The sequence below is a fragment of the Podarcis pityusensis genome, assembly GCF_964106645.2.
Source record: "Podarcis pityusensis genome assembly, chromosome: 18".
Classification (NCBI taxonomy): domain Eukaryota; kingdom Metazoa; phylum Chordata; class Lepidosauria; order Squamata; family Lacertidae; genus Podarcis; species Podarcis pityusensis.
Genome location: NC_138043.1, coordinates 11,524,612 through 11,550,601, shown reverse-complemented (window position 1 = coordinate 11,550,601; position 25,990 = coordinate 11,524,612). Strand labels below are relative to the sequence as shown.

General features: G+C 47.3%; 1 protein-coding gene and 1 pseudogene across 4 annotated transcripts in view; one reads left to right on the top strand and one right to left on the bottom strand.

The window, feature by feature from the left end:
* Nucleotides 1-334: 334 nt before the first annotated feature.
* On the bottom strand, nucleotides 335-8,323 carry LOC308467153 (mast cell protease 1A-like; annotated as a pseudogene). Its single transcript, XR_013991558.1, has 5 exons — nucleotides 8,205-8,323; nucleotides 6,581-6,721; nucleotides 5,958-6,091; nucleotides 2,904-3,155; nucleotides 335-1,871 (listed from the first exon to the last, which is right to left on the bottom strand). The product of XR_013991558.1 is annotated as a mast cell protease 1A-like (transcript).
* Nucleotides 8,324-12,968: 4,645 nt separating this feature from the next.
* UPF1 (UPF1 RNA helicase and ATPase) overlaps nucleotides 12,969-25,990 on the top strand; it is a 28,394-nt gene continuing 15,372 nt past the window's right edge. For 2 of the 3 annotated variants that reach the window (XM_080988588.1, XM_080988587.1), the window contains exons 1-6: nucleotides 12,969-13,457; nucleotides 21,970-22,112; nucleotides 22,995-23,084; nucleotides 24,160-24,327; nucleotides 24,493-24,673; nucleotides 25,486-25,647. In XM_080988588.1, coding sequence (XP_080844714.1) covers nucleotides 13,191-13,457; nucleotides 21,970-22,112; nucleotides 22,995-23,084; nucleotides 24,160-24,327; nucleotides 24,493-24,673; nucleotides 25,486-25,647 — 1,011 coding nt within the window. In that variant the 5' untranslated portion in view covers nucleotides 12,969-13,190. The remainder of the gene's footprint in view (nucleotides 13,458-21,969; nucleotides 22,113-22,994; nucleotides 23,085-24,159; nucleotides 24,328-24,492; nucleotides 24,674-25,485; nucleotides 25,648-25,990) is intronic. The other variant, XM_080988589.1, reaches the window with a different exon arrangement.

The window sequence follows — 25,990 nt, the reverse complement described above, 5'->3', positions numbered from 1 at the left end:
AGATAAGCCCGTTCTTTGCTACACAATGCAAGCTTTGGTCATCCCCTCTTTTAATGCCCCAGCAAAAATATAGTGTCCTGATCAAGGGAAGTCATAGTCTCGCTCTATTCTGCCTTGGTCAGACCACACCTGCAGTCCTGTGTCCAGTTCTGGGAAGACCTGCTTAAGAAGGATGTTGACAAGCTGGAAGGTGTGCAGAGGAGGGAGGCCAAGATGATCAAGGTCCTGGAAACCAAGCCCTATGAGGAACAGTTGAAGGAGCTGGAAAAGGGGAGACTGAGATATGATAGACAGCTTCAAATGTCTAAAAGGCTGTCACATGGAAGATTTCATTTCACTTTTAATCTGTATACCGCAATTCTATATTACTTTTTATACACAAAGTGGTTTACATGCTAGAGAAACAATAAAATAGACAGCAAAGATCACACATGTAATAGCAATCTAATCCAATACAAAAAAGTCACAATAACTTTAAAAAAGAAACAACACATCAAATAAAGAAATATTAAATCATCTGTTAGAATATAATGGTAAACAGTTAAATTAAATATCAGCTGGACGATGGTAATAAAAGCTATGGGGCCAAGGGCTGGACACTTAAACACCAGGCATCTCCTTCCTTGCCAAGTGGGACTTCAAGATGTGGAGATTCCAGCTGACTCCTCCTCCCCCGAGAAGCCCCAACGGCCAGGCTTGCAATCTGATAGCAGGATGTCAGAAAGCTTAACTGGCCGGTCACATCATCATAGATCACCCACTAAAACGGCAATCTGATAGTGAGATGATGGAAGTGGATTGATTGTGGCAGGACCTCAACAGCCAAACTGTGAGAAGAGCCCAAAATTTGATCTTCTACAGTGTCTATAGTGGAGATTATAGAACTGACCCCTCGCCCCCAGGTAGCCACAACAGCTGGGCTTGCAGTGAAAATGAAAAGTGAGGTGTCAGAAAGCTTAACTGGCTGTCTCACCATAGATCACCCGCTAGAACAGCCGTCTGATAGAGAGATGGTGAGTGATGGATGCCGATTGGAAGAATGTGCCAAACGGGGGAATGGCCAAATGTTATGGCGGGGGGGGGGCTGCTTTGAACCTAGGGATGGGCCATTCTGTCAATTTCCACAACCCAAGACATGGTCTTGAAGTTATGGTGCCTTCTTACAGTCCATATGTTCATTTCAGAGAGGCTAATAGAAGCACAAGACTGATGCTCAACCGTTTGCTTTATTTTGCAATGCAAGAGGGTCAGAATGTGACAGGTCAAGGCACTCAATCTGCTCTCCCCACCCCCACCCCCATTTCCAAATCCTGCTTCTCTTGTGTTCAGGGTACACCTCTCGATCCAAGGATCATGCACTGAACAAACGCTCTCGGATCGAAACCACACAGGGCCATTGACTGGGATCTCAGACATTATAGGGCACTTAAACAGCCATGCCCAGCAATAATTTGGAGAACTGTAGTCTGTTAAGGGGGCTGAGAGTTGTTAAGAGATCCACATTTCACCCCATAGAACTACGCTTCCCAGAATTCCCTGGGGAGATGGCACGAAAATGCAGTTGTGAATTCAAGTCCCTTTGGATCCAGTTGTTTCAACAGGAGTGGGAGGAGGGAGTCTTTGCAGCATTGGGGGGGGGGGGGAGGTGGAATTGCAGAATGAAAGCCATACAGGTTATATAGCAAGCAGAAGGTTTCTTATTGAGCCAGGCCGCAGTTGGTGGTTGCTTCTTCTCTTCAGTATTCCATGGTTTTCCTGATCCAGGGAAGGAAGTGGGCGATGCGAGAGTAAACTCCAGGAGGAAAGTGGTTGCCGAAGGAGACGATTCCGTGCACCACGCCGTTGCAGACCATGGGGCCTCCAGAATCGCCCTGCAGAGAGAAGAGCCCCCAGCATCCGTCAACAACTGCGATCTAGTGAGGAAGGAAGCTGCCTTATAATGAGACTTGGGTGAGAATCAGATCATTGGCCCATCTAGCTCAGTGCTGTCGACACTGACTGGCAGTGGCTCTCCCAGATTTCAGGAAGACCCAGCCTCCAATTGTCAGCCATACAGGGCTTTTACTAGGGCACTGCAAGCCCAGTGAGACACAGCCTCAACCGGCAAGTAGTTGAGGGGTGGCAGCCCAAATATGAACGCAAGCAAAGGGGCCATCATGTGAGGGCTCTGCCTTTAAAAGCCTGGGGCACAGCGCCTTCCATCTCTTTCTTCTTCCTTCGTCCTCAGCTGCTAGAGCAGTAGCTCTTGCAGTCTTGTAGATTTGTCCTTCTCTCCTGGTTCTCTGGTAAACACAACCTTCACATTCCAAACCATCGCCTGCTCAGCCTCTCTCACACACATTTCAACTTTAAATTTTATTATTCCTTTAATTTCTATGACACCAGGAAGTGGTATGAAAGAAAGTTAAAGAGAGCTTTTTGTCCGTATGTGTGAGGAAGTGTAGCAGGGTGTGTGTGTGGGTGTGGGGTGTGTGTGTGTGTGAGAGAGAGAGAGAGAGAGAGAAAGGGGAGGAGAGAGTTTTGCTTCACTAGTGCCCTCAGACATGGATTTGACAGCTTGTGACTTGGCTTGCTTTCTTGAGCTGCCTCCCCCTTCCCAGGGGTTGGAGACCCCCACACCCTTCACAAAGGGGCACAGCTCAATGGCAGAGGATCTGCAGGAGGACCCAGGTTTGATCCTAAGGTGGGATGGGGAATGCGCCACTCAGGAAACCTCAGAGAGCCCCCGCCAGCCTGTCAACAATACAGAGCAAGTGGGCCGATGCTTTGAACCAGAAATCTCCCACCATTCCTGAGCAATGGCCACAGGGGGGCTGGTGGAAGTTTGGCTCCAGCAACACCTGGAGGGCCCCAGATTTCTCTGCTGCTGACCCCGGTCACCAGTCCTGCCTGCTGACCCTCACCTGGCTTGTATCCCGGAGCTGGTTGTAGCTGCCCGCGCAGATCATGCTGTCGTCCAGCTCTGGGTAGAACTTCATGCACTTCCTGCGACCGTAGATGGTGATGTTGGTCTCAAAGAGCTTCTCCGTGTCCTGGTTGTCATCAATCAGGCCTCATCCTGCCAGGCTGCAGGGGGTCCCATTGGGTAGGTCGCTGCTAGATGTGGGCAGGGGAATCATCTGGACGTTTTTGTTCAGAGTAGCCTTGTGGACCAGCTGCAGGAAGGTGAAGGAGAAGAGTCAAGCAATCTCCCTTGCAAAACAAAGTCTTCCCTGGAACACACACATCCCCCCCCCCCGGTCCCTGTAGCTCAGCAGGTGCAGCACCTGCTCTGCATGCAGAAGGTCCCAGGTTCAACCCCGAGCCTCTCCAGCTCGGCTGTGGAGAGACCCTTCTATGAAACAGAAACTCTGAAGAGCTGCTGTCAGTCAGTGCCAACAACACTGATCTAGGTGGACCTTCATTCTGGGAATGTCCATTATTGCTTCAAAGCTTTTTACTGACAAATCAAGGGTTTCATTATTTCTAGAGCAAGAGCCATAGCTCATCGGTCCCTCTTTCAAGGTGGGCCCTCTTTCCAGGCAGGACAGAGAATTTCCTCCGTCTGAAGACCTGGCGTTCCTCTGCCAGTCAGTGTAGACAACACCCAGCCAGGTGGACCAAAGGAACTGTTGGAGTTGGAAGGGGTTTCCAAGGTCCTCTAGTCCAACCCTCTCCTCCCAGGGACCTGGGATGGAACTCAGGCCTTTGGAATGTGGGTTGCTTTGATGGAGGGACAGGAGGGGAGTATACGTCTCTGATTAAAAGCAAGCAGGTTGCTGGTCCTCGTGAGAATGGAAATGCAGAAGAATGAATGTGTGAGAGACATAGTTCTTAGTGCTAAGTGCCAAGGTAAATCTGCAGACACACAAAATATCACCACCCTGTTTGTCAGTAACAATAACAATAGTAGTACCTTGTCCACCTGACCGGGCGGATTCCAACAGCTATAAAAGCTTAATAAAACATCAAACATTAAAAACTTCCCTATTCAGGACTGCCTTTGGATGTGTAGTTATTTATCTCCTTGACATGTGATGGAAGGAACAAACTGGGGGTGGCATTTTGTCAATGGAGAGGTGGGGCAAGGGGACAGAAAATAAAGTTCTCTAGAACTTCTGGGCCATTGCTTTCTTTGATGGGGCAGCAATTACCGTATTTTTCACTCTATAAGACACACCAGACCACAAGACGCACCTAGTTTTTGGAGGAGGAAAACAAGAAAAAAAATAAGGTATTCTGAATCTCAGAAGGCAGAACAGCAAGAGGGATCGCTGCGCAGTGAAAGCAGCAATCCCTCTTGCTGTTCTGGCTTCAGCGATAGCTGCGCAGCCTGCATTCGCTCCATAAGATGCACACACATTTCCCCTTACTTTTTAGGAGGGAAAAAGTGAGTCTTATAGAGCAAAATTCACGGTAATTTTATTCTTCCTTTGGAAGTCGTATCAAGCTGCAATCATGGCAGAGCCTCAGGACTTTGCTGGGGTTTGGGTTGCCAGGTCAGCAGCATTTCAGACCTTGAGATTTCAGGGCCCAAACCTGAGAAGTCAGGGCAGCCCCCAATGACGTCATCTGGCAGGCGCACGGAGTTGCGGGGGGGGGGGACACCACATGCCCATGACGTCACACTCAGCCCCGCCAGAGCCACTCAGCCCGCTATCCACCAGGTGTGTTTTCTGGTGGGGTGTTGACCAGGTCCGTCCCCGTCCCCCCGCTTCGGTGTGTGAATGGAGAGTCAGCGGCAGAGAGCTGCTGCCCTCTCCTCAACTGGGCTGCCCCATGTGCAGAGAGGGGCTGCCGGCCGCGGCTGCTCCATCCCCGGGGCAAGCCTGACCCAAAAGGCAAAGAGAGGCTGCAGAGAGTAAGGCGCCCCTGTCATATGGGAAGCCCCTGAGATGGAAGTTAATTGGGAGAGGCAAGAAGAGGAAGGCAGACCCCACCCCAAAGGTATGGGCTATCATTTGCAGCCAGCTCTTGCTGGGCTGAAGCTTGCAAGTGACATGCAGGGTCTTCTAAATATTTCTATGTATATTTTTGTTAAAGGCACTTTTGCCCACCTGGAGATTCAACCTTCCACCTGCCGCCTGGAGGGGGTCAGGGAATCCTGGAGACTTCTGCTCAGACCTGGGGTTCTGACACCCCAAAGTGTGAGAAGGCGGTCCTATACCTGGGTTTTGCTTTGTTTACAGGGCACTTTTCCACCTTCAGTTTGCCTCTCACACACAGAAATGGCCATAAGGAATTTTTATGGAAACGTGTGTCATCTTTGCAGGCATTAGCAGGGATAGCATCATTTCTTTTTGACTGCTTTTTGAGGGGGCAGAATGGTGGGGAGCCCAAGGGCCTCGCTCCTCCCCGAGAAACCTTCCAAGGGCCACATGTGAGTGGTGGGCGGGGCAGAGGCAAAAGAGGGAGAAGCACCAAAAGGAAGTTTAACTTTCAGAAGTAAGCTGGCTTGGATAGATAGACTTCACTTCACCCTTCATCCAGGCAAACTAGAAACATTAGCAGAATTCAAGATAATAAAAGAACTCAGATTGCAGAGAAGGGCTGGCAATAGCTTTTGGCCTGGGGAGAATGCCATGGGCCAGGCAAAGAGACCGGGGGGGGGGCACATTTGACTACCATTCCTGATGTTCCCCACCCCTGATATAGACCTCCATTGTTGGTGTAATCTGTAACATTCTGAATTAATCTTTTTGAAGGGGGGGGGGGAGAGAAATGTCCCTGTATTAATAATCTACCTTCCTAGTTTTGAAGTTGAAACTCCTTAATGAGGTTCCAGTTTAGTCGCCTGCTCCATGCCGCTAGTCCCTGGTGAGACACATGCAGATGTGTCAGGCGGCAAGATTTGAGAATCGGCTTTTATGATACTTTGGGCAGAGTTGGACGGCGGGCTGGGGCTCATTCATGTTCCTTCTTCCTCGTGATCCCTGTCTTCTGAGGTGCTGAGAAAGAGGGAGCTTAGAGCAACTCACCTTGAGCAGAAGGATGTCGTTTGAGACCGTTACGTCATTATATTCCGGGTGCATGTGGTATGACTCAATGCCAATCACCTGTTGAGTGTCCTCAATGGCGGAACGATCGAGTGCCCCCAAGACGACCGTCATGTCTCTGGAATCCAAGAGCATCAGAGAACCTGGAATTAATCCTTAGCTATTGTTCTCTCTTGGGTGGGTCCGAAGGGTGGGGAATCGGCCAATTTTGATTTTCCTCAGTTTCTCATCTTTCCAATCTTAAATTCAGTTCTTCACATTTCCACATCAGTTTGCAGTATTTATGTTGCTTTAAAAAAAACCCTTGTCAAAATTCATCAGCATTTTAGGGTGAATGTGTCCTAATATGCACATTTTTATATGCAATTCTGCCATTTCCCCATATATAATATGCTTATATAGGTGATTTTCGCTGAGATATGCATTTGTTTCACTAAGCCTTCCTCCACCTGTTCTTTGGATCTCCTGCATGTCAGAAAGGTGCCTTCTCGACTCTCTTTTCTGCCTAAAGATTTTACTGCCTTAAGATGTTCCTCCTGCATCAAGTATCATGGGGAACAATTTGCAAATGGAATGAAAGGCCACTGCTACACATCAGGGAGGGCTTTCAGATACTGTCATTACCCACTGGGGTGCCACAAGGAACCCACCACACCCAAAGCCAAATTCAGATTTGAGTGTTGCCATGTAGGGTCGGGAATGAGGTACAGCTTCATGTACTCCAATTATGCGACTCCGCAAGAGAGCTGTAAGAATCATAAGAGGAGATCAGCGGCTTTCCACGGCCCCCTTATTAGCTTATGGGTACCATCCATCTTTGCAAAGCAGAAAAACGACAGCACCCCAGTCAGCTTACAATCGTCTTTGCCAGGGAGTTAATGAAGGGAAGGGAGCAGGGGAATGGAAATGGGATGTCTGCACATGCAGTTACAGATATTGTTTACCCCAATCTCTGAGCATCAAGTGACTCCAGGGATCCCTTCGCTTAACCCAGCGTTGAGTTTCCTTGAAATGAACATCAGCAGAACCAACCCATAAATCTTGCTTTCTCATTAGGGTTCCAGGGAAGCCCGATTTCTGGCACAGAGCAATGCAAACCTCTATCTCTCCAGCTTCCAGCATCAGCCAAAAATTAGTGTAATAATCAGCCTCATATAACAAACATGTTTAAACCTAGTGAATGTATGAAGGGGTGGATACCATAGAGTAAGCTGTCCTGTCAGGTTTAACTAAGGGCACTTCCCCTCACCACCGGAGCAACTAGGTAATCAAGCCTTTGTTCCCTCCCCAGTCTACCTGATGAACGTAGTGTGTGAAAATGTTAAGCTGGTTGCTCTCACAAGCCACTCTCAAGATCCAATACCAATCATTTAGGAACTTTCACCACTTTGGAATTAAACTAAGTGTTACTGTTCCATGCAGCCTTTCTGATGTATGGACATGTACATGAATCTGACCTTTGGAGAGTTTGTAAGTAAAACATTTTTAACTTACTACATGTGTGGTCCTTTTCTTATGCCAAGAGGGAGGTTTTGGAACTCATCAGGGCAAATTTTAAAGCTCTAACATCCTATATTTCTATGCTATACTTTGCTGTGTATCTTGCAATTTTAAATCTCTGGGGCTTTCTCACCAGAGTACTTGCCTCAGACATGGATCTTGGCATCCTGGAGTTCTCTTTTCTATATTTTGTACATATTTTCCCTTGAACCAACAGACAACAAAACTTACGCACGTGCACAGCACACACCTCAACCTGTTGTTCTTCCCCCACCCCCAACCAGACGAGGAGGGAAAAGGCCCACCCTGGACTTGTAAATCGCAGTGCTTAACTGGCCAGCCAAAGCCATGACTATAACAAAGGAACGAGTTTCCTCTTACTGGTTTTACCTCAAGTATACAGGATCATGAGTTTAGAAGGAATCTAATGTACAATTCAGACTTAACGCGCGCGCGCCCCATAAACCTACAACGTTTAAGCTTCACTCTGGAAAATGAAGAATTGTCAGAGTTGGAAGGGGTCTCCAAGGTCCTATAGCCCAAGCCGCTTCTCCTTGCAGGATCCATGAAGCAGGGCTTTGCCATTGTAGCATTATGAGCCCTGCCTCTGCTTACAAACCTCCTGCAAAGGGCAGCCTGAGCATCAGGAATGGAAGGAATGAGATTGGCTTGGCCCAGAGGAATAGCAGAACTCAGTTCAGCAGAGGTGGGGTGTGTCTTTGAACTCACCTGGTTCGACCAGAGAGGAGGACAGGAGGAGGGGGAAGAGGTGGGGAGGCTGTTGGATTCTCCACATCTTGGAAGGAAGGAGATGCCTGGTGTTTCAGTGTCCAGCCCTTGGCCCCATAGCTTTTATTACCACCGTCATCGTCGTGTCCCCCCCCCCCCCCCAGAAGCCCCAATGGCCAGGCTTGCGATCTGATAGCAGGATGTCAGAAAGCTTAACTGGCCGGTCACATCATCATAGATCACCCACTAAAACGGCAATTAGATAGTGAGATGATGGAAGTGGATGGATTGTGGCAGGACCTCAACAGCCAAACTGTAAGAACAGCCCAAAATTTGATCTTCTATAGTGGAGATTATAGAACTGACCCCTCGGCCCCAGGTAGCCCCCTGCGGAGAGAATCGCCCACAGCATCCATCAACAACTGTGATCTAGTTACAGATAGGTAGCCGTGTTGGTCTGCCATAGTCAAAATAAAAAAAATCCTTCCAGTAGCACCTTTAAGACCAACTAAGTTAGTTCTTGGTATGAGCTTTCGTGTGCAAGCACACTTCTTCAGATACACTGAAACAGAAGTTGCCAGATCCTTCTATATAGTGAGAAGGTGGGGAGGGGTATTACTCAGAAGGGTGGTGGGAATGGGAGATTGGCAGATAGCTGAGATGAGCCTGCTGACGACTCTTAACGACTGTAATAGGTCTTACAGGAAAAGGCAAGGGGTGAGAAGGTGAGAAATGGCTTAGTCATGTATAATGGGATAAGAATCCAATGTCTTTGTTCAAACCAGGTCTCTCCATGGTTTTAAGTTTGGTAATGCCAACTTTGCTGCCACACACACCCGGACAACACCATTACTGGCCCCAACAACATCACACATACCGTCTCGGGACTATTCAATTGCTCATCATCTAACATTGTGTATGGCATCAAATGCCAACAGTGTCCTTCAGCTCTCTATATTGGACAAACAGGCCAAACCTTACGCCAAAGAATAAATGGACATAAATCTGACATCAAGAATCACAAAACAGAGAAACCAGTAGGAGAACACTTCAATCTCCCAGGACATTCTATACAAGATCTCAAAGTAGCTGTTTTACTACAATTTCAGAAATAGACTGGAAAGAGAAGCTGCTGAATTGCAACTCATTACCAAACTTAAAACCATGGAGAGACCTGGTTTGAACAAAGACATTGGATTCTTATCCCATTATACATGACTAAGCCATTTCTCACCTTCTCACCCCTTGCCTTTTCCTGTAAGACCTATTACAGTCGTTAAGAGTCGTCAGCAGGCTCATCTCAGCTATCTGCCAATCTCCCATTCCCACCACCCTTCTGAGTAATACCCCTCCCCACCTTCTCACTATATAGAAGGATCTGGCAACTTCTGTTTCAGTGTATCTGAAGAAGTGTGCTTGCACACGAAAGCTCATACCAAGAACTAACTTAGTTGGTCTTAAAGGTGCTACTGGAAGGATTTTTTTTATTTTAACTGTGATCTAGTGAGACAGAAGGATGTCAGAAAGCTTAACTGGCCAGTCACACCATAGATCACCCGCTAAAACAGCAATCAGATAGAGAGATGGTGAGTGTACCAAATTGTGAATCATCCCAGGAGAAGATGCCTTAAACTTAGGAGGTCTGCTGATTAAATGTTCTCGTTTTTTCCATGCTTAAGCAGTTCCACACCAGTTTGCAAATTAATTTTTTTAAAAGATCCATGTGAAAAATTCTTCATCATTTTAAAGCAAATTTCTTGCATTTTTATATGCTGTTTCTACTACTATACAGGCAGGTAGGAGTAGTAGGGTTGGGGTTTTTTTTTAGATTTTGCAATAAAATAGCTCAACAACTTTTGTGTCCGGATTCTCACTTTTTGAAATATGGCAACCTATATTAATTACATAAATCATGTCACAACTGGATGATAGCCAGTGAGGGCAACCCACAAAAATAGAGCTGGTGTCTTTCTCTCTTTTCTGTACCACATTTGAGGTGCAAATCCTGCAAGTCATTAGGAAGAGAGCAAGAAGACTTTTCAAAGCCGCCATCATGCAGTTCCAGTTTCTGCTCTCATGATCCCTTGACTCTTGGAAAATGTAGAACCGTCAGATTTGTGACGGAAGTTGGAGGTTACTAGTAGCCCCCTACTATTAATGTGGTAGGGAGAAATGACTGAGCAGAGTCATAGTTGGGGGAGTGCGGGGGGGGGGGGCGGCACTGGGCACCACACCACGGGGAGCGGCACTTACTGTGCCGAGCCACGCATCTCTCCTGGGAGTGACATGGTGGCTCAGGCGCCTGCAGGCTTGGGCAACATGGGGCTTGTGTCCACCACCACCCCAGCCGCCCTACAGCTGAGGGGGAGGCTGCGGGTGGACTCCCTGCAGGCTCCACACTGCTCAAAAAAGCAATGCGGACCTGCAAGGCGCTGGAAGGGAACAGGGCTCGATTCTGGTGCCGTGTTCCGTCCCTGCAGGGGCATGCATGCCACCCAGGCGGCCAAGCGGGACGCCTAAGATTATTCCTGGTGTGGAGAAAGTCTCCCTTTCTTCTAACACAAGAGTGTGGGGCTATGCAGGGAAGCAGAATGGCTTGGCCAAGTAAATTTTATTCCAAGTGCATCCATCTAATTCAATGGACCCGAAGTACATGATGCCTTTTAATTTCACTGAATCAATTTTGAATATGACTAGCGTTAGATACAGCCCTGAATGCTGGAATCCAATTCAGACCAAAAAATTGTAACTTTTAACACAACACATACTTAACACTCTGGCTGGGCTGAGCTCCCCCAAGAGACAGTGATGACCACCAACATAAATGGATTTTAAAGGTTAGATCAATTCATGAGGATAAGGCTATTGGTGGCTAGGTACTGTCTTGTGATTCCGTTTGGTCTTCATAGAATTGTAGAGTTGGAAGTAACCCTGAGGGTCATCTAGTCCAACCCCCTGCAATGCAGGAATCTCAACCAAAGTATCCATGACCTATGACCTGCTTAGACCTCTGCTTAAAAACCTCCAAGAAGTGACCACTATCACCTGAGGACTCTGTTCCACTGTCAACTGGCTCTTATCATCATTTATTTGTGTAGACTGTATTAAATTTTATCTAAGCAATACAATTTTTAAAAGAAAAAAGATTTTTATTCCTGATGCTTAGTACGAATCTGCTTTCTGGTAATCCATTGCTCTTGAACACTGCTCTTGAATCCATTGCTCTTGAACACCACCACCTTACTACAAAATAAAAACCTTATGCTGGAAATAATTATATGACCTTTCTCAGACTGCCCTGTATTGGGAAGCTTTTAATGTTTGATGTTTTGTTTTGTCCCTTTATATTTTGTTGGAAACCGCCCAGGTGCCTGAACTTTTATTGGCGGAAGCCACGGGGGATTGCAAAGGGAAGAACAAGAAGATGCGCTCCAGGAAGCAGCTCCCATTCCCTCGAAGATACAAGTGCAACATAGTGGCTATGACTATGCACCTTTAAGCATGCATATTGTATGTGCATGTCTTGAACTTATGTTAGAAAGTGCTGCGATGCGCCCAGAGTCTCTGCAATTCAGCAGACAACAAATAATTTGGAAAGAGACGGTCTGCTACCCTAGCTGCAAGCATTTTTGTTTTGAACTGTTTCCCAGCCTCTCCAGGATCTTAAAGAGGGGGCGGGGCGGGGCAGGAAGAAAGCGCCGAGTTGCTCCCGGAACAGATGGCCGCCACCGGCGAGGTTCTAATAAGCAGTGAGTGGAGGAGGGATCCGCCCGCAGAGCAGGGGCCCCGATCCTGCAGGCTCCCCAGCAGCAAGGCACGGCAGCCGGGGGCCCTTCCGCCCTTCCAAGCCATTCTTCTGGCCTCGGGCAACCGGGCGCTGCAGCCCCAACCTCATTAACCAGCTCCCCGGATCCAATAATAATAAAACATTGCTTTAATGGGGTGCTTTCAGTCTGGCCTTAGTGATGCATTGATCTGTCCGCAGCCTCAAAATACTTGCTTTTGGAACTCAGACCCCCAATGCAGACTCTTAGCCAATCACATTTCAGGCACCGCCTTTTCCCCGCCCCCTTCCCGCGACAAGGGGCGTGGCCTCCCGCGAGGAAACCCGGCGCTTCCCGTCCGCGGGAGGGCTCGCGCATGCGCACTGCCCACGCGCCACTTTTCTCTCAGGCCCGAACGTAAAAGGGCCGCGCTCTGTCGCGCTTTCGCGACGCGGAACATCCTCCGCCTCCGCGGTTTCGCCGTCTTCCCCGGGGGGGGGGGAAGGGCGGGGCTTGAACGGGCTCCGGACTTTCTGATTGGTTGCCCAGACCCGCTCTCTCTCTCCGCCCCCTCCGCCCTTTACGCGCTTTTCCTCCCTCCCCGCTCTATTATTATGATTGTCCTGATTGTCCGCCTGTTTTACCATCCCCTCCTCGAATCGTGCAGCCTCCTCAGAATAAACGGCCCTGATTGGATTAAATTGAGGAGAGGCGGGCTTTAAGAGCGAGCCACAGAATCCTGATTGGGTTAAATTGAAATGAGGCGGAGCTTAAGGGACGCCTTGCCCCGCCCCGTGTTTCCTCCTCCTCGCCTGGTACCTCGGAGCGATCAAGGACCCCAACCGGGTGGGTCCGACGCGCATGCGCCCTCTCTTCACGCGCGCCCGACCCTGGCAACCCCCGCGCCTGCGCACCGAGGACTATTCTTCTCCTCTTCCTCCCCCGCCCCTTCCGCCCCTGGCCGCCTCGCGCCACTTCGCCGCGCACGTTGGGCCGCCCGCTGATTGGCTGGCTCCGTCCGAGCGTCCGGTCGGCGGCGGCGGTTGAGGCCTAGGCATTCCGCGCAGGCGCAAGAGGCGGCTCGCGCTCGCTGGCTCAGTCGCTCGCTCTGAGGGGTGAAGAGGCCTTGTCTTCTGCCGCGCCGTTTGCCGCCTCCGTGAGGGGAGAAGGGGAAGGAGCCGCCGCCGCCGCCTCAGCCACCGCTTCAGCCACCGCCGCCATCATGAGCGTGGAGGCGTACGGGCCCAGCTCCCAGACGCTGACTTTCCTGGACACGGAGGAGGCCGAGCTGCTGGGCGCCGACACGCAGGGCTCCGAGTTCGAGTTCACCGACTTCACGCTGCCCAGCCAGACCCAGACGCCGCCCGGAGGAGGAGGAAGCGGCGGGGCCTCCGCGCAGGGCAACCCCGGAGGAGTCTCGGCAGGAGGAGGAGGAGGAGCCGGCGGGCCGCCCTCCGTCGCCCTCTCGCCGGGGCAGCTGGACGCCCAGGTGAGGCCTGCGAGGTGGGGGCGGGGGGCGACTGCAGTACTTACTCGGAGAAGACCCATTGCTTTATTATGCCTTTATTAGGTGGGAAGCCGCCCAGAGTGGCTGGGGCAACCCGGGCAGATGGCGGGGGTACAAATAATAAAATTACTTAATAATAATAGTGATTATTAGCAGCAATGGGCCTAAGTTAGTGGTGCCCGCTTAGGCATGACACGCCTAACTAACACGCCTGTTAGTCCCGTCAGTCCACGCCGATGTGTTGGGGCCAAGAAAGGCCTGCTCGGAGTAGGCCCGTCGAAAAGTAGCCCAAGTTAGTGGTGCCTGTTAGCTTCCATAGGTTGTGTCCATTTAAGAGCAGACCTGCATCTTATTTAGTCAGGTGCATTAATTTGCTATAGGTTGTGCCCAAGGTGAGTTCTACACGGTGTAGGCCGGTTGGAAACGCTGGTTGCATTAATCATAGGATTGTAGAGTTGGAAGGGACCTCGATGGTCATCTAGTCCAGCCCCCTCCCCCCCAATGCAGGAATCTTAGCTAAAGTATCCAGGACAGATAGCCATCCAACCTCGGCTTAAAGACCTCAAGGAAGAATATCAGCGGCTTGTGTCTAAGTGAGTCGTGTCCATTATTGTCAGTGGGTTGCATCCATTTAAGTTGAACACAGAGTAAGCCCATTGAGAAGGATGGACCTAAGTTCATCAGATGCATTAATTTGAGTGGGTTGTATTTAAGTAAGGTAAGCTAAGAGTAGGCCCATTGACAACAGTGGGCCTAAGTCATGTCTTTTAATGTCAGTACGTTGTGTCCAATTAAGTCTACACAGAGTAGGCCCACTGAAAATAATGCACTTAAGTTAGTCATGTCCATTAATTTCAGAGGGTTGGGTCCAAGTAAGTTCTGTTCAGAGTAGGCCTTCTCTGAGTAGAACTTTAGACATTTAAAGTCCCTAGTAGCCTATTGATTTCAGTTGGTCTGCGCCAACCACCACCTATTTTTAAAAAATACTTTGATATAGTATTTTTAAAGGGGGTGGGTTGTATTCAACATTAGCCGTACTCAGAGTTAGACTCAATTGAAGTTAATGGGCAAAACTAATAAGCTTAATACTAGATGTAACCCATTACTTTCAGTTGATCTACTCTGAAGTATGACTAATGTTGGATACAGCCTATTGAAAATTAGTGGATCTAATTACGTTACCTCCTTTAAGGGGTCTGCTCTGATTATGACCAACATTAGATTTCTCAGCTGTCTTCCATCATGGAACCCACATGTACTTCCCAAGAGGCCTCCTGGCCAGGCGCTAACCCCATATTGTTGGGCTCCTAACTCATGGTGGCTTTTGGCACTGTAGCTCAGTAGGAGAGCCCTTCAAAACTCTGGTGAGCTGTTGCCAGTCGCTGTTGGTGGTGCTGAGCTAGATAGACCCGGTGGTCTGACTCTAAGGCAGCTTCCGATGTTCTTATGAGGGAGTTGAAGTCCTCCAACAACATCTGGAGAGAAACGGAAATCCCCCAGCCCTTCTTTGGACATATACTCAAGTAATCCTTTGTGTGGCACTTGGGGAGGCCGCAAGGGAAGGGCCTTTCTTGACCCACAATGGGAGAGGCCAAATGCAGATTTTTTTATACCATTGTGCACTATTAAAAATAGATACATGCCTATGTTATGTAGCATTTTGCTATTAAAAACATCATTTTTTTCACCCTAGAGTTGAGGCATAAGGAATTATGGGAGAATGTATAGCACACCTCAGTATAGAGCTATGTCGTGTGTGTGTGTGTCACAGATATATTTGTATGTGGTTAAAAGTAACTTTCTAGAAAGGAATATTGGGGAAGTGTCTGCAAGGTGTTGCTTGGTTAAAACAACACTTTTTTTCTCTAGGTGGAAGGCAAAAGGAATATGAAAAATGTGCCCACAAAATTGTTAGTGTGTATGTACCTTCTGTGGTTAAAAATAGTGGAATGGATTCAACTAAAAAATACTCAGAGCTGAGCCATTTAAATTAATGGACCTAAATTAGTCTTGTCTGTTATTTTCAGTAGGTCTGCTCTGAGTAGGGCTAGCATTGGATGCAAGCCAGTATTTTTAGCCACAAAGAGAGGAGGTGAAGGCAATAGTGGGGGTAGTGCATATACAATGTGTGTCTATTAGTTTGCAATTAAAAGCAGTGTTTTCTAGATAGGAGGTGGAAAATATATCGGGGAACTATGAGTATCTGTCCCCAAGTATTAATGAGAATTACTGGGCAAGTTAAGAAATACTTGGGGAGGGGGTTGTCAATAACGGGCATGTACAACTTCTCCAAGTCAGGTTGCAGGGGAAAGTGAAGGAATACAAGGCAGTATGTGTGTCTAGTTTTAAAGATGGGGGAAAGAGAAGAAATAATGTGGAAGAGAGCTTCATTTGTGTGTATGTTTCCTGGTTGAAAGCTGTCTTCTTAGGGTTGATGAAAAGAAATATTAATATTAATATTAATGTTCCTGAGAGAAGGACATGGTGGCTTTTCAGTGGAACTTGGTCACCACTAACCTGTAGCTGAGTTGGTACCAGTGTCTGTAATTTTGTATTAAAGAGCCTTAGGGTGGGGGTTGACGAAACATTTCCTGTTTGTATGTAAACTAGGCATAAAATATTGGAGGAATTCAGTAGTCTTGCAGATAAGTCCCCCAAAGTCACAAGTCCTCAAGCTGTTACTAGTCTGCTTCTTATTATCACTTAACTTCTAGCCATTTTGTCTCTGACCCAGCTCCCTCCCATTTTTTAAAGGCTTCCCTGTCTCATTATCCGAAGGCAACTCTTACTTGTCACAGGTGACTGAGTAAATGACTCTTTACAAAAGCAGAATATAGTTGTGTAGAGTACTTTGTGGTTGAGCAGGAAACTGGGGGGGGGGGAGAGAGAGACCGGAGGGAGCAGAGAGGAACAAATACGTGGCAAATACAACATAACCGTTTGTAGTTAAAGCAACCTTTTAGAGACGAGGCAATATTAATACTGGGGGCAGGGCAGGCAGTAGTGTACAAGGTAGTTATAAAATGCATATGAGCACTTCCTGGATTAAGTCATTGCTTCTGCAGTAAGGACATGGTTTCTTACCAAACTATGTAAGAGCTTTATTAGTGTTCTGTGGATACAGCAACACGGAGAACAGTAGCTGAACCTCTGAATAACTGGGTGTGGTGTGAACTGGGGGGCAAGGTGCACTCATGCCTAATGAACACATCTTCCCCACACAAGTGCCCAGCTGGCTAAGAGGAGATTCCCAGCCTGCTCTCAAACCAGGCTTTCTTATGGGTCCTTCCTTTGGAGGAGAGTTTAATTGCCTTGTGTGGCTTGTTAAAGGCAATTGAAGTTTCTCGTTGTGAAGTTAGAACTTCTGTCTGTACAGGTGTGAGTTTTCGCAGGCCTTCTCTGATAACTTTGTGTCTCCTTTATAAGAATCAAATTGTTGGCACACCTCACACGTTACAAGGTAACCTTGGTGATTTGCCTTTCTATGCCTGTGCATTAGTGGAGCTTGATAGATATATCACACATGGCATTGTCACTTGGTTCCACCCCACCCACCTTTTTTGACCATATAGATTCAGGAATAATTTCATGCACTGCTTATCTTCTTCAATAAGTGGATCTTGGTCTGTTACTGCTCCTACAAAAAGAATGTTTTGTAACAAAAAAAAAGTGTTTTTAAAATGTAAGCCAAAAGCCCTGTCAGCTAATTTCCCTAATACAGTGGTACCTCAGGTTAAGTACTTAATTAGCTAATGGGGCCTCCTGCTGCCGCTGCGCCGCCGGAGCACAATTTCTGTTCTTATCCTGAAGCAAAGTTCTTAACCCGAGGTACTACTTCTGGGTTAGCAGAGTCTGTAACCTGAGGCGTATGTAACCTGAAGCGTATGTAACCCGAGGTACCACTGTACTGTAGTGCTCCCTTGAACCAAGTGTTTGCTTAAATCATATTAAGTGACCCAAACTCCATTGGAACTTTATTCAGACACAAGTTTGAAACTGGTGTGTTCAGTTTGTGGAAACACTCTTCCCAGAAGCAACAGCCATATAAGGCAGGGACTGATGTGAGCCTGGCTTTGCTGGTGGAGGCTGATGCAGGCATTGGTAGCCCAAAACATCTGGAAGGAGTGGCAGGTTGGTGAAGGCTGGAATAAACCAGATGCAAGGGGTAAACACATCCATGCCCCTTCCTGAAAATCAAAGGCCTTGCTGGGTAAAAAGTACAAAAGTGAGGCGCTTGCATTGCCTGTGTGGAGCAAGAAAACCAAAGCAGCTGTGAAGCCCACTTGTAGCACCCAGTTCAAGCCAGCTGCAGCTTTGAAATTGACAGCTTAGTAAGCATTTCCATCCTTGTCATAGCATATGTAGCCTACTGTATAATTGGCTGGATGATGGAGAGGAGGCCCCACTGCCTTGCCTGTCAGTAATCTGGACAGTAACATTTCTCTTGAACTGTATTTGCTCTAGAGATCGCACACAGCAGCAAACTTTACATTGCATATTTTCTTTCTTCCTGCTTATTGTTTGTTGTTGTTACCACCACCACCCGCATGTCAGAACCTTCTAAGAAATAGAGAGTGAAAGTGAAGCCCTCTTCTCTGGTTGGATGGTAGTCAAACTTGGCTGTCCAGTTTCTAATCTATTAAAAAACTCCAAAAACCCCCCAAGATTTACCAGTACAGTGATATCTCGGGTTACGTACGCTTCAGGTTACAGACTCCACTAACCCAGAAATAGTACCTCAGGTTAAGAACTATGCTTCAGGATGAGAAGAGAAATCGTACTTAGGCGGTGGCGGGAGGCCCCATTAGCTAAAGTGGTGCTTCAGGTTAAGAACAGGCCTCAAAAACGAATTAAGTTCTTAACCCGAGTTACCACTGTAAACCCCTAAAAGTGTAAAGGATACCCTTTATAAAAAAGTAAGTTATGTATAAAAAGTGCATAGCAAATCCCCCACCTATTTGACCTGCTGTAACTGGTGATTCTGTGTAGTAGGTAGTCTTCACTGTGTGGAAAGAGAGATTGGGGCTGCAATCCTAACTATTCTTACTCAGGTGTAAGTCCTATTTAATTCAATGGGGTTTACTGCCTTTTAAGTGGGGTTAGGATTTGCAGCCCTAACAGCTAATGAGGAGTGAGCTCTTGGTCTGTGGTTTTTGTATTTTGATTCCTGTTTTTGAAAAGCTTTGTATGGGTGTTTTTTGCAAACCAGGCACTACATAGTCAGATTATGTTTTAGTATGCTGGAATCTTCAGTAGCCCAGGAATCTTCAGTAGCCCAGAGCTCAGAAACTGCTTGCGCTAATGAAATTCACTGTCGCAAAAAGCACCTAGAACAATGGGAGTTTTGAACATGGCTGGAAAGGGGTTGGCTTAACCTCCAGTTTGCTAGTAAAACTGAAAAGAAACAGGTGTGTAGCTGAATATAATCTAATTACCTGTTTGGAAAGAGTTAAACATAGTAAACAATCACCCTGGGTTTTTTATAGTTTGCAGATTCTATATATTGGTTCAAGGAGTTCTCAGTGGCAAGCCAAGGTAAAAGAATCTTTTCAGATTGGGTGTTATGGTTTCTTATCTCTTCAGGTTGTATAGGGCTGCTGCTCTTTCAGCCAATCTTGCCTGCTTTCTTTTCCTCCAAGGATCTTAGTAATTTCTTTTCAGGTTTAAAAGCAGACAGCCACTTTTCACACTTAGTCTTTAAAAAGAAGTGAGCAGAATCCATCTCTGTAATTTGGAAGGAAATCTCCTCGGCATATATTTGAGCAGCTAGCAAGATGAAATTAATGTAATTAGCACTTCCTTTTTGCTCTGTGCCCTCTCCTTCATTTCACCGGTGTGCTGATGTCCTTTTTGCAAGACATTTGCCATACTTGAGGGTATAAAATGTGTTTCGGTTTTGTGTTTTAGTAAGGATTTTAAAGAGGATTTTTGTAGCCTTTAAACGTAATCATGCTTGACCAGCCAAAGTGTTGAGAGTGGATATGGATAGCCCTGCACACTCTGGGTGTGGGGTGGTCTTGATCAAGTGTCCTCTTCCCAGGACTGATCAGAGGCTCCAACCAGGTCAGGATGTTGCAGAGATGTAAACTATAAAGTACTGTTAAAACACCCAGTCACAGAACTTCCTGTCAAAGACTAGTTAGGACTGGTGTCCTATACAAATGCATGTCTCCATCTGCTTTTCGAGGTATTTACTTAGTGCGTTAGGGTGATGAACTTGCAGAAATGGCTCCCCCCAACCCCCACATTGTAGCCAGTGTTAGAAAGTGAGATGTATAAGCTGGGCATCCAATGGATCCTTAAATCAAAGTTACAGTCACCAAAATGGAATGTCCAGTTGTGGTTTTTTGGCAAGATGGCCCTAAAGTCTTATTTTTCAAATTATATATTGACTGTGATTGATTCTCAGTTAAACTGCTCCTGCTCAGACTGCACAGAAAAAGCATTTTGGTTCTTGATTGTGCAGGTAAAATATAACTGATAGAATTCTACAGGTTGTGGTATTAGTGTATGAAAACAAGTGCTAGAATCCAATCAGAGGCATCCTTTACCTCAACATGGCTGCCCACTGACTCCATATCCATTATGGAATACTCCTCCTTTCATGCCCTCTCACTGATTCCAGTACAATGATGAAATTTCATTTTGCTGATTTATTACAAGCAGCCCTAAAAAGGAATCTCTTCACATATGTGCACACATTGCTAAAGAGTTGAAAAGGGTTTAGAAGAGCCCTCCCATTAGGAACAGCTGAAGTGCATCATCCCTGTGCACAAGTCAAGACTTGAAGCTGTGCGCCATGGAGACACCGAAAATCAAGGGCTCTTCCCAAGCTTCTCTTGCTGCTCAACTAGGTGGTGGTGGGGCATATTAAGGGGCCCTTTGGCCTACCATCTGGAGACGCATTGCTGGCTTAGCCCCTTTTAAAAAACAATGGCTTGCCAGGCAGCGGTAGGCTGAGCAGCTGTAAAATTTGCTGTGCTTGTTTTGTAGGTGAGAAAATTCCCCTTTTATTGGTTTCAGCAGTGGTTTTCAGCCAGTGTGCTATGGTGCCCTGAGGTGCCCTGAAGGTCAAGGGTGCCGTGGGCAGCACTGGCCACTGTTCCTCTTCCTTCCTTCCTTCCTTCCTTCCTTCCTTCCTTCCTTCCTTCCCTCTCTCTCTCTTATGCCCTCTTGCATCTCTGCCTCCCAAAGGCTTGCACAGCTGTTTATTGCAGCAGCCCTGGCTCTAAGCTCCGCAGGTGAATGGTGCCTCTGAGACGCATCTCTCTTTGGGGCAAGGGGGGGGCGGCTCAGAGACCAGGGGCAACAGCAGCAGCTGCCCAGAGGGCTCTCAAGGAAAGGGGAGAGGAGGCTGAGGGAACACCCCCACAAGGGAGGGTGTTCAAAAAAGGGTGTGAGGCTGCCAGCTCTGCAGGCAAGGGGTGACATAACTGGGCTCCTGAACCCCACAGGGGTGCCACAGAAAGAATGTAGTTGGTTAAGGGAGCTGTGGACTCAAAAAAGTTGAAAACCTCTGGCTTACAGGACAAGTGGCCTCCTCTCTAAATTCTCTGTGTCCTTATTGGCGCTTTGGTGGCCTATGATGTTGAGCTGAACCTTGTGCTGAGGGTAGATAAGGAATGACAGGGGGGAAAGTGGGGCCTTAGATGGCCTGTCACAGCACAGTCTGGCTTGGGAAAGTGTTTCTGGCACTTGCGGCTATTTCGAGGAATCCGTGTTTTGTGATGTGCAGCTCTTGAAGCTCAAGGCTGGCGACTGACCGCGTCATGAGGAGTGGTTTGAAAGGGAATGGAGGTGGAGGGAGAGGGGCAATAACGAGAGCCAGAAGGAAATAAGACTTATGTGGAGGAGTGGGAAAACTAACTTTAAACTAAATCTTTCGTAATAAACTCTTTTTGGAAGTCTTTATAAAATATTATTTTATAATGCCTTTTTGATCAGGCATTACGGTGATGAATTCAAGATTCTATGCACTTGACTGCTGTGCATAAGAATTGTCTTCAGGCAACAGAAGTGGGCAGCTTAATAAATTGCTACATGGGCCAATGGCTGCATTGCAAGTCTGTCCTTCTTCATATAGCATTAGCCAGAATGGAGCAGCTGGGTCTGCTCTTCCACCTGCAAGTCTGGTTGTTGGTGGGTTTTAAACAAACCCATGTGTCCAAGTGTTTTGTTCATGTGCACCTGACATTTGGCAGTTTCATCACTCCTAGCTCTTAATTCTGTGAACATCTAGTCCATGGGTAGGCAAACTAAGGCCCGGGGGCTGGATCTAGCCCGATCACCTTCTAAATCCGGCCTGCGGATGATCCGGGAATCAGCCTGTTTTTACATCAGTAGAATGTGTCCTTTTATTTAAAATGCATCTCTGGGTTATTTGTGGGGCATAGGAATTCGTTCTTTTCTTTTCAAAATCTAGTCTGGTCTGAGGGACGGTGGACCAGCCCTCTGCTGAAAAAGTTTGCTGACCCCTGTCCATGTTTTGCATTAGGTGAATGGGCCTGACGGCATCCTGCAAAATGGAGCAGTGGATGATAATGTGCCTAAGACCAGCCAGCTCCTTGCTGAACTCAATTTTGAGGAAGACGAGGAAGACACTTACTACACCAAGGACCTTCCACTGCATGCTTGCAGGTAAGACTGTGTGTATGTGTGTGGACATAATCTAAAATTCAAAGCAGAGTCTAGGAGCCACATGTGGGCAAATAATGGCTCTATTGGTTGGAGGAGGTCCTCTCACTTGCCTTTTTCGCCTCTATTTAAACCTTCATGTGAATTAACCACACACTTTGTACAAATAATCCTCTTGTGTCCATGCAGCAATATAAGTTAGGAGTCCTGGGCATTCCAGGATGTCTTTCAGATGACAAGGTGGTGATAGTGGCATTTCTGAGATTTCTGAAGACTTTTCCAGCTAAACTGCTGTGTTCTATTCATGCAAAACAGTGCACCCTCTTTATTTATCCCAATTAAACCCTATTTTCCTGTGTTCCTGGTACTTTTACCAGAGAGCACAGATGGGCAGCTGTTGGCCTCTGGCACAGGTTTCTTGAACCCTGTTCAGATGCTGCAGCATTTCTCTTTCAACGCTGGTTTATTCAACACTCTGACAATGTGCATGTCCTGTGACAACTTAGCAGATTGCACTGTGGTGTCATAAAGCAGAACTGGGACTTGTATTGCTTAATGCCAGCTCTCAGCAGCATGGAAAGAAGGTCTATCTGAAGGTAGCCCTGTTTAGGGAAGTTTTTTAATGTCTGATGTTTTATCACTTTTTTATTATTAATTCTCAATTAATTCTCATTAATTATGTTGGGAGCCTCTCAGAGTGGCTGGGGAAACACAGTCAGATGGGCGGGGTATAAATAATAATAATAATAGGTGAAGCAAGGGTGCAACCCACCCAAATTTGGAGGTTTTGATCTGGGTCAACTTAAACTAGAGAGAACCAAAGGGAAAGCACCCTGGCTTGCCATGCCTTTGAAGCAAAACCTAACAATGTGTCCTCTTCCTTAGCTACTGTGGCATCCATGACCCAGCTTGCGTCGTCTACTGCAACACCAGCAAGAAGTGGTTCTGCAATGGGCGTGGGAATACGTCTGGCAGGTGAGCGATGCAGCCACAGAAGTGGTGATGGCATGAAGCATTGGGGTTGTATCGAGCTACGTTCTGCTCACTGTAGACCTGTTGAAATTAGTGGGCCGAAGTTTGTCGTGCCCATTGCATTCTGGGTCTGTTCTTGAGTGGGATGAATGCTGGATACGAACCTTAGGCGGTTGCCTCACACCGTGAGCCAGGTCACTAGTTCACATCGCCCAGTACTACATAAGGTGGCTGGGATTGGATGTGAGATCTTTTCTCACGCTGTGTGTGTATGTGTCTCATGCATGTACTGTTACACGTCACCGTTCATTTCCTTGCTGCCTTTTAAGCAGAAAAGCCATCAAGGCTGCTCACACAGTTTAATCCAGATAAAGCAGCCATAGGCAAACTCCGACCCTCCAGATGTTTGGAACTACAATTCCCATCATCCCTAGCTAACAGGACCAGTGGTCAGGGATGATGGGAATTGTAATCCCAAACATCTGGAGGGCCAGAGTTTGCCTATGCCTGAGATAAAGAATTACAACAATATAATAAAATACACTGCTTGACAACATTTTTTTAAAAAGAGCAGTATGTCCACATCATATTTAAAAACCTGGAATTCGGACTGAAAAACCAGTGTGCCCCCCATGTCATCCATATACAGTGGTACCTCGGGTTACATACGCTTCAGGTTACATACGCTTCAGGTTACAGACTCTGCTAACCCAGAAATAGTACTTCGGGTTAAGAACTATGCTTCAGGATGAGAAGAGAAATTGTGCTTTGGCAGCACAGCGGTGGCAGGAGGCCCCATTAGCTAAAGTGGTGCTTCAGGTTAAGAACAGTTTCAGATTAAGAACGGACCTCCAGAACAAATTAATTACTTAACCCGAGGTACCACTGTACACACACACACACACACACACAAGGACTTCTGATAAGGTTTCCCAGGCATGAGGTGGCACAGAGTAGGTATAAAAGCTCTCCCTTGATAATCAGAGGTATCCTTCCATGCTCCTGCTTGCATTTTTACATCAGTAGGAAAACCAATTTGCCATTCAACCCAGCCTGCTTTTCTTCTGTGTCTTGCCAGCCATATTGTGAATCACCTTGTGAGAGCCAAATGTAAGGAAGTGACACTGCACAAGGATGGCCCTCTGGGTGAGACGGTCCTGGAGTGCTACAACTGTGGCTGCCGCAACGTGTTCCTCCTGGGTTTCATCCCTGCTAAGGCAGACTCTGTGGTCGTCTTGCTGTGCAGGTGAGACATTTCCTCTCTTTATTTTGGAAGCAAATTGCTGGTTGGTCTTGAGTCTTAATGGGCGATTGATTTTGAAAGCATTTTTAAAAAATATTGTTGATTCTCTTATTATCCCCTACATGTGCCTGTCTAATAAAACTCTTCTCCCCTATCTTGACTATACAGGCAGCCTTGTGCCAGTCAGAGCAGCTTGAAGGACATCAACTGGGACAGTTCTCAGTGGCAGCCTCTGATTCAAGACCGCTGCTTCCTTTCCTGGCTGGTCAAAATCCCTTCCGAGCAGGAGCAGTTGAGGGCGCGTCAGATCACTGCCCAGCAAATCAACAAGCTGGAAGAGCTCTGGAAGGTGCGTGGAAGTGTCTGCAGCAGAGAGCAGAGGGACGACCGAGAGAGCCCAGGAGGGGATCAGCAGATCTGTATCGGGGTGTGCTGTTGGGTGTGGAATTCAGCTTCCTGACAACTCCAGGTCCCTTCGTCATTTTCTGAGGCCTTGGCCATACAGCTTGGAAAATGTACGAAGCCTTGGCTTTACGGCTTGAAGCTGAAGCTGAAGTCTGTGAGAAATCTAGAGAGGAGACTGAATAAGATTGAGAGTTGTGGGTTCAGTCTAGCACAATATTAGAAGTTGGACAAATCTGCATAACTGAGCACAGCTTGCAGTTTTTGCCATAGCACAGATCTTAAGATTGTTTGGGTGCAGACTTCTTAAAATGTTTTGGGCATGTTTGTGCAGTTGCCAACAGAGAGAGCCTGTCTCTTCATGAAACACCTTCTTTTTGTTACAACAAGACACAATTGGTAGTCAAAATAGACAAACTTTGCAAATTCACCAAAGCCACCAGTCAGCCTACCCCAGCATAGCTGTGTTTATAATAGAATCATAGAGTTGGAAGGGCCCCTGTGGGTCATCTAGTCCAACCCCCCCTGCAATGCAGGAATATGCAGCTGTCCCCTACGGGGATTGAGCCTGCAACCCTGGCATTATCAGCACCCTGCTCTAACCAACTGAGCTATCCAGTTGCATCCTGGAATGGTTGGATTTGGAAATACCTTCTATTAGTTTTCCGTCTTGATTTAGGAAGACCTGTTCTGAAACCAGCTGATGGGAGGGTTGTAGTTGGTCTGTTCTATTTAACCACCTCTTCTTTGTGACTGCAGGAGAACCCCTCTGCCACCCTCGAAGACTTGGAGAAGCCTGGCGTCGACGAAGAGCCACAGCACGTCCTCCTCCGATACGAGGATGCTTATCAGTACCAAAACATATTTGGGCCTCTGGTCAAACTTGAGGCCGACTACGACAAGAAGCTGAAGGAGTCCCAGGTAAGATTCAGGCCAAGGAGGATGCAGCCACTTTGAAATGGCCTGGCCCAGTGGGCACAACAGTTGCTTTGGAGTAGGGTAAGGGCTGGATCAGAAGAAGGCTCAGTTGCTTCTCCCCGGAAGAGGAACAGTTTTGACAAATTGTAGAGTCATCAGCCCACCCTCTTTCCTTAAAGGTAGCTCCTCTTAGGGATCCAGCAACTGCTAAATCAGCATTAGCTTTGAAGTGTTGCCAGGGGTGGTTTAGCAGCCCTTCCTGTGATTGTTCAAGCCAGCTGTGCAGTGCTAGGGAGGGCAGGCAGGAAGCAGAGGGCCAGGTCTGCTCTTGAGTACCTTTTTTGTC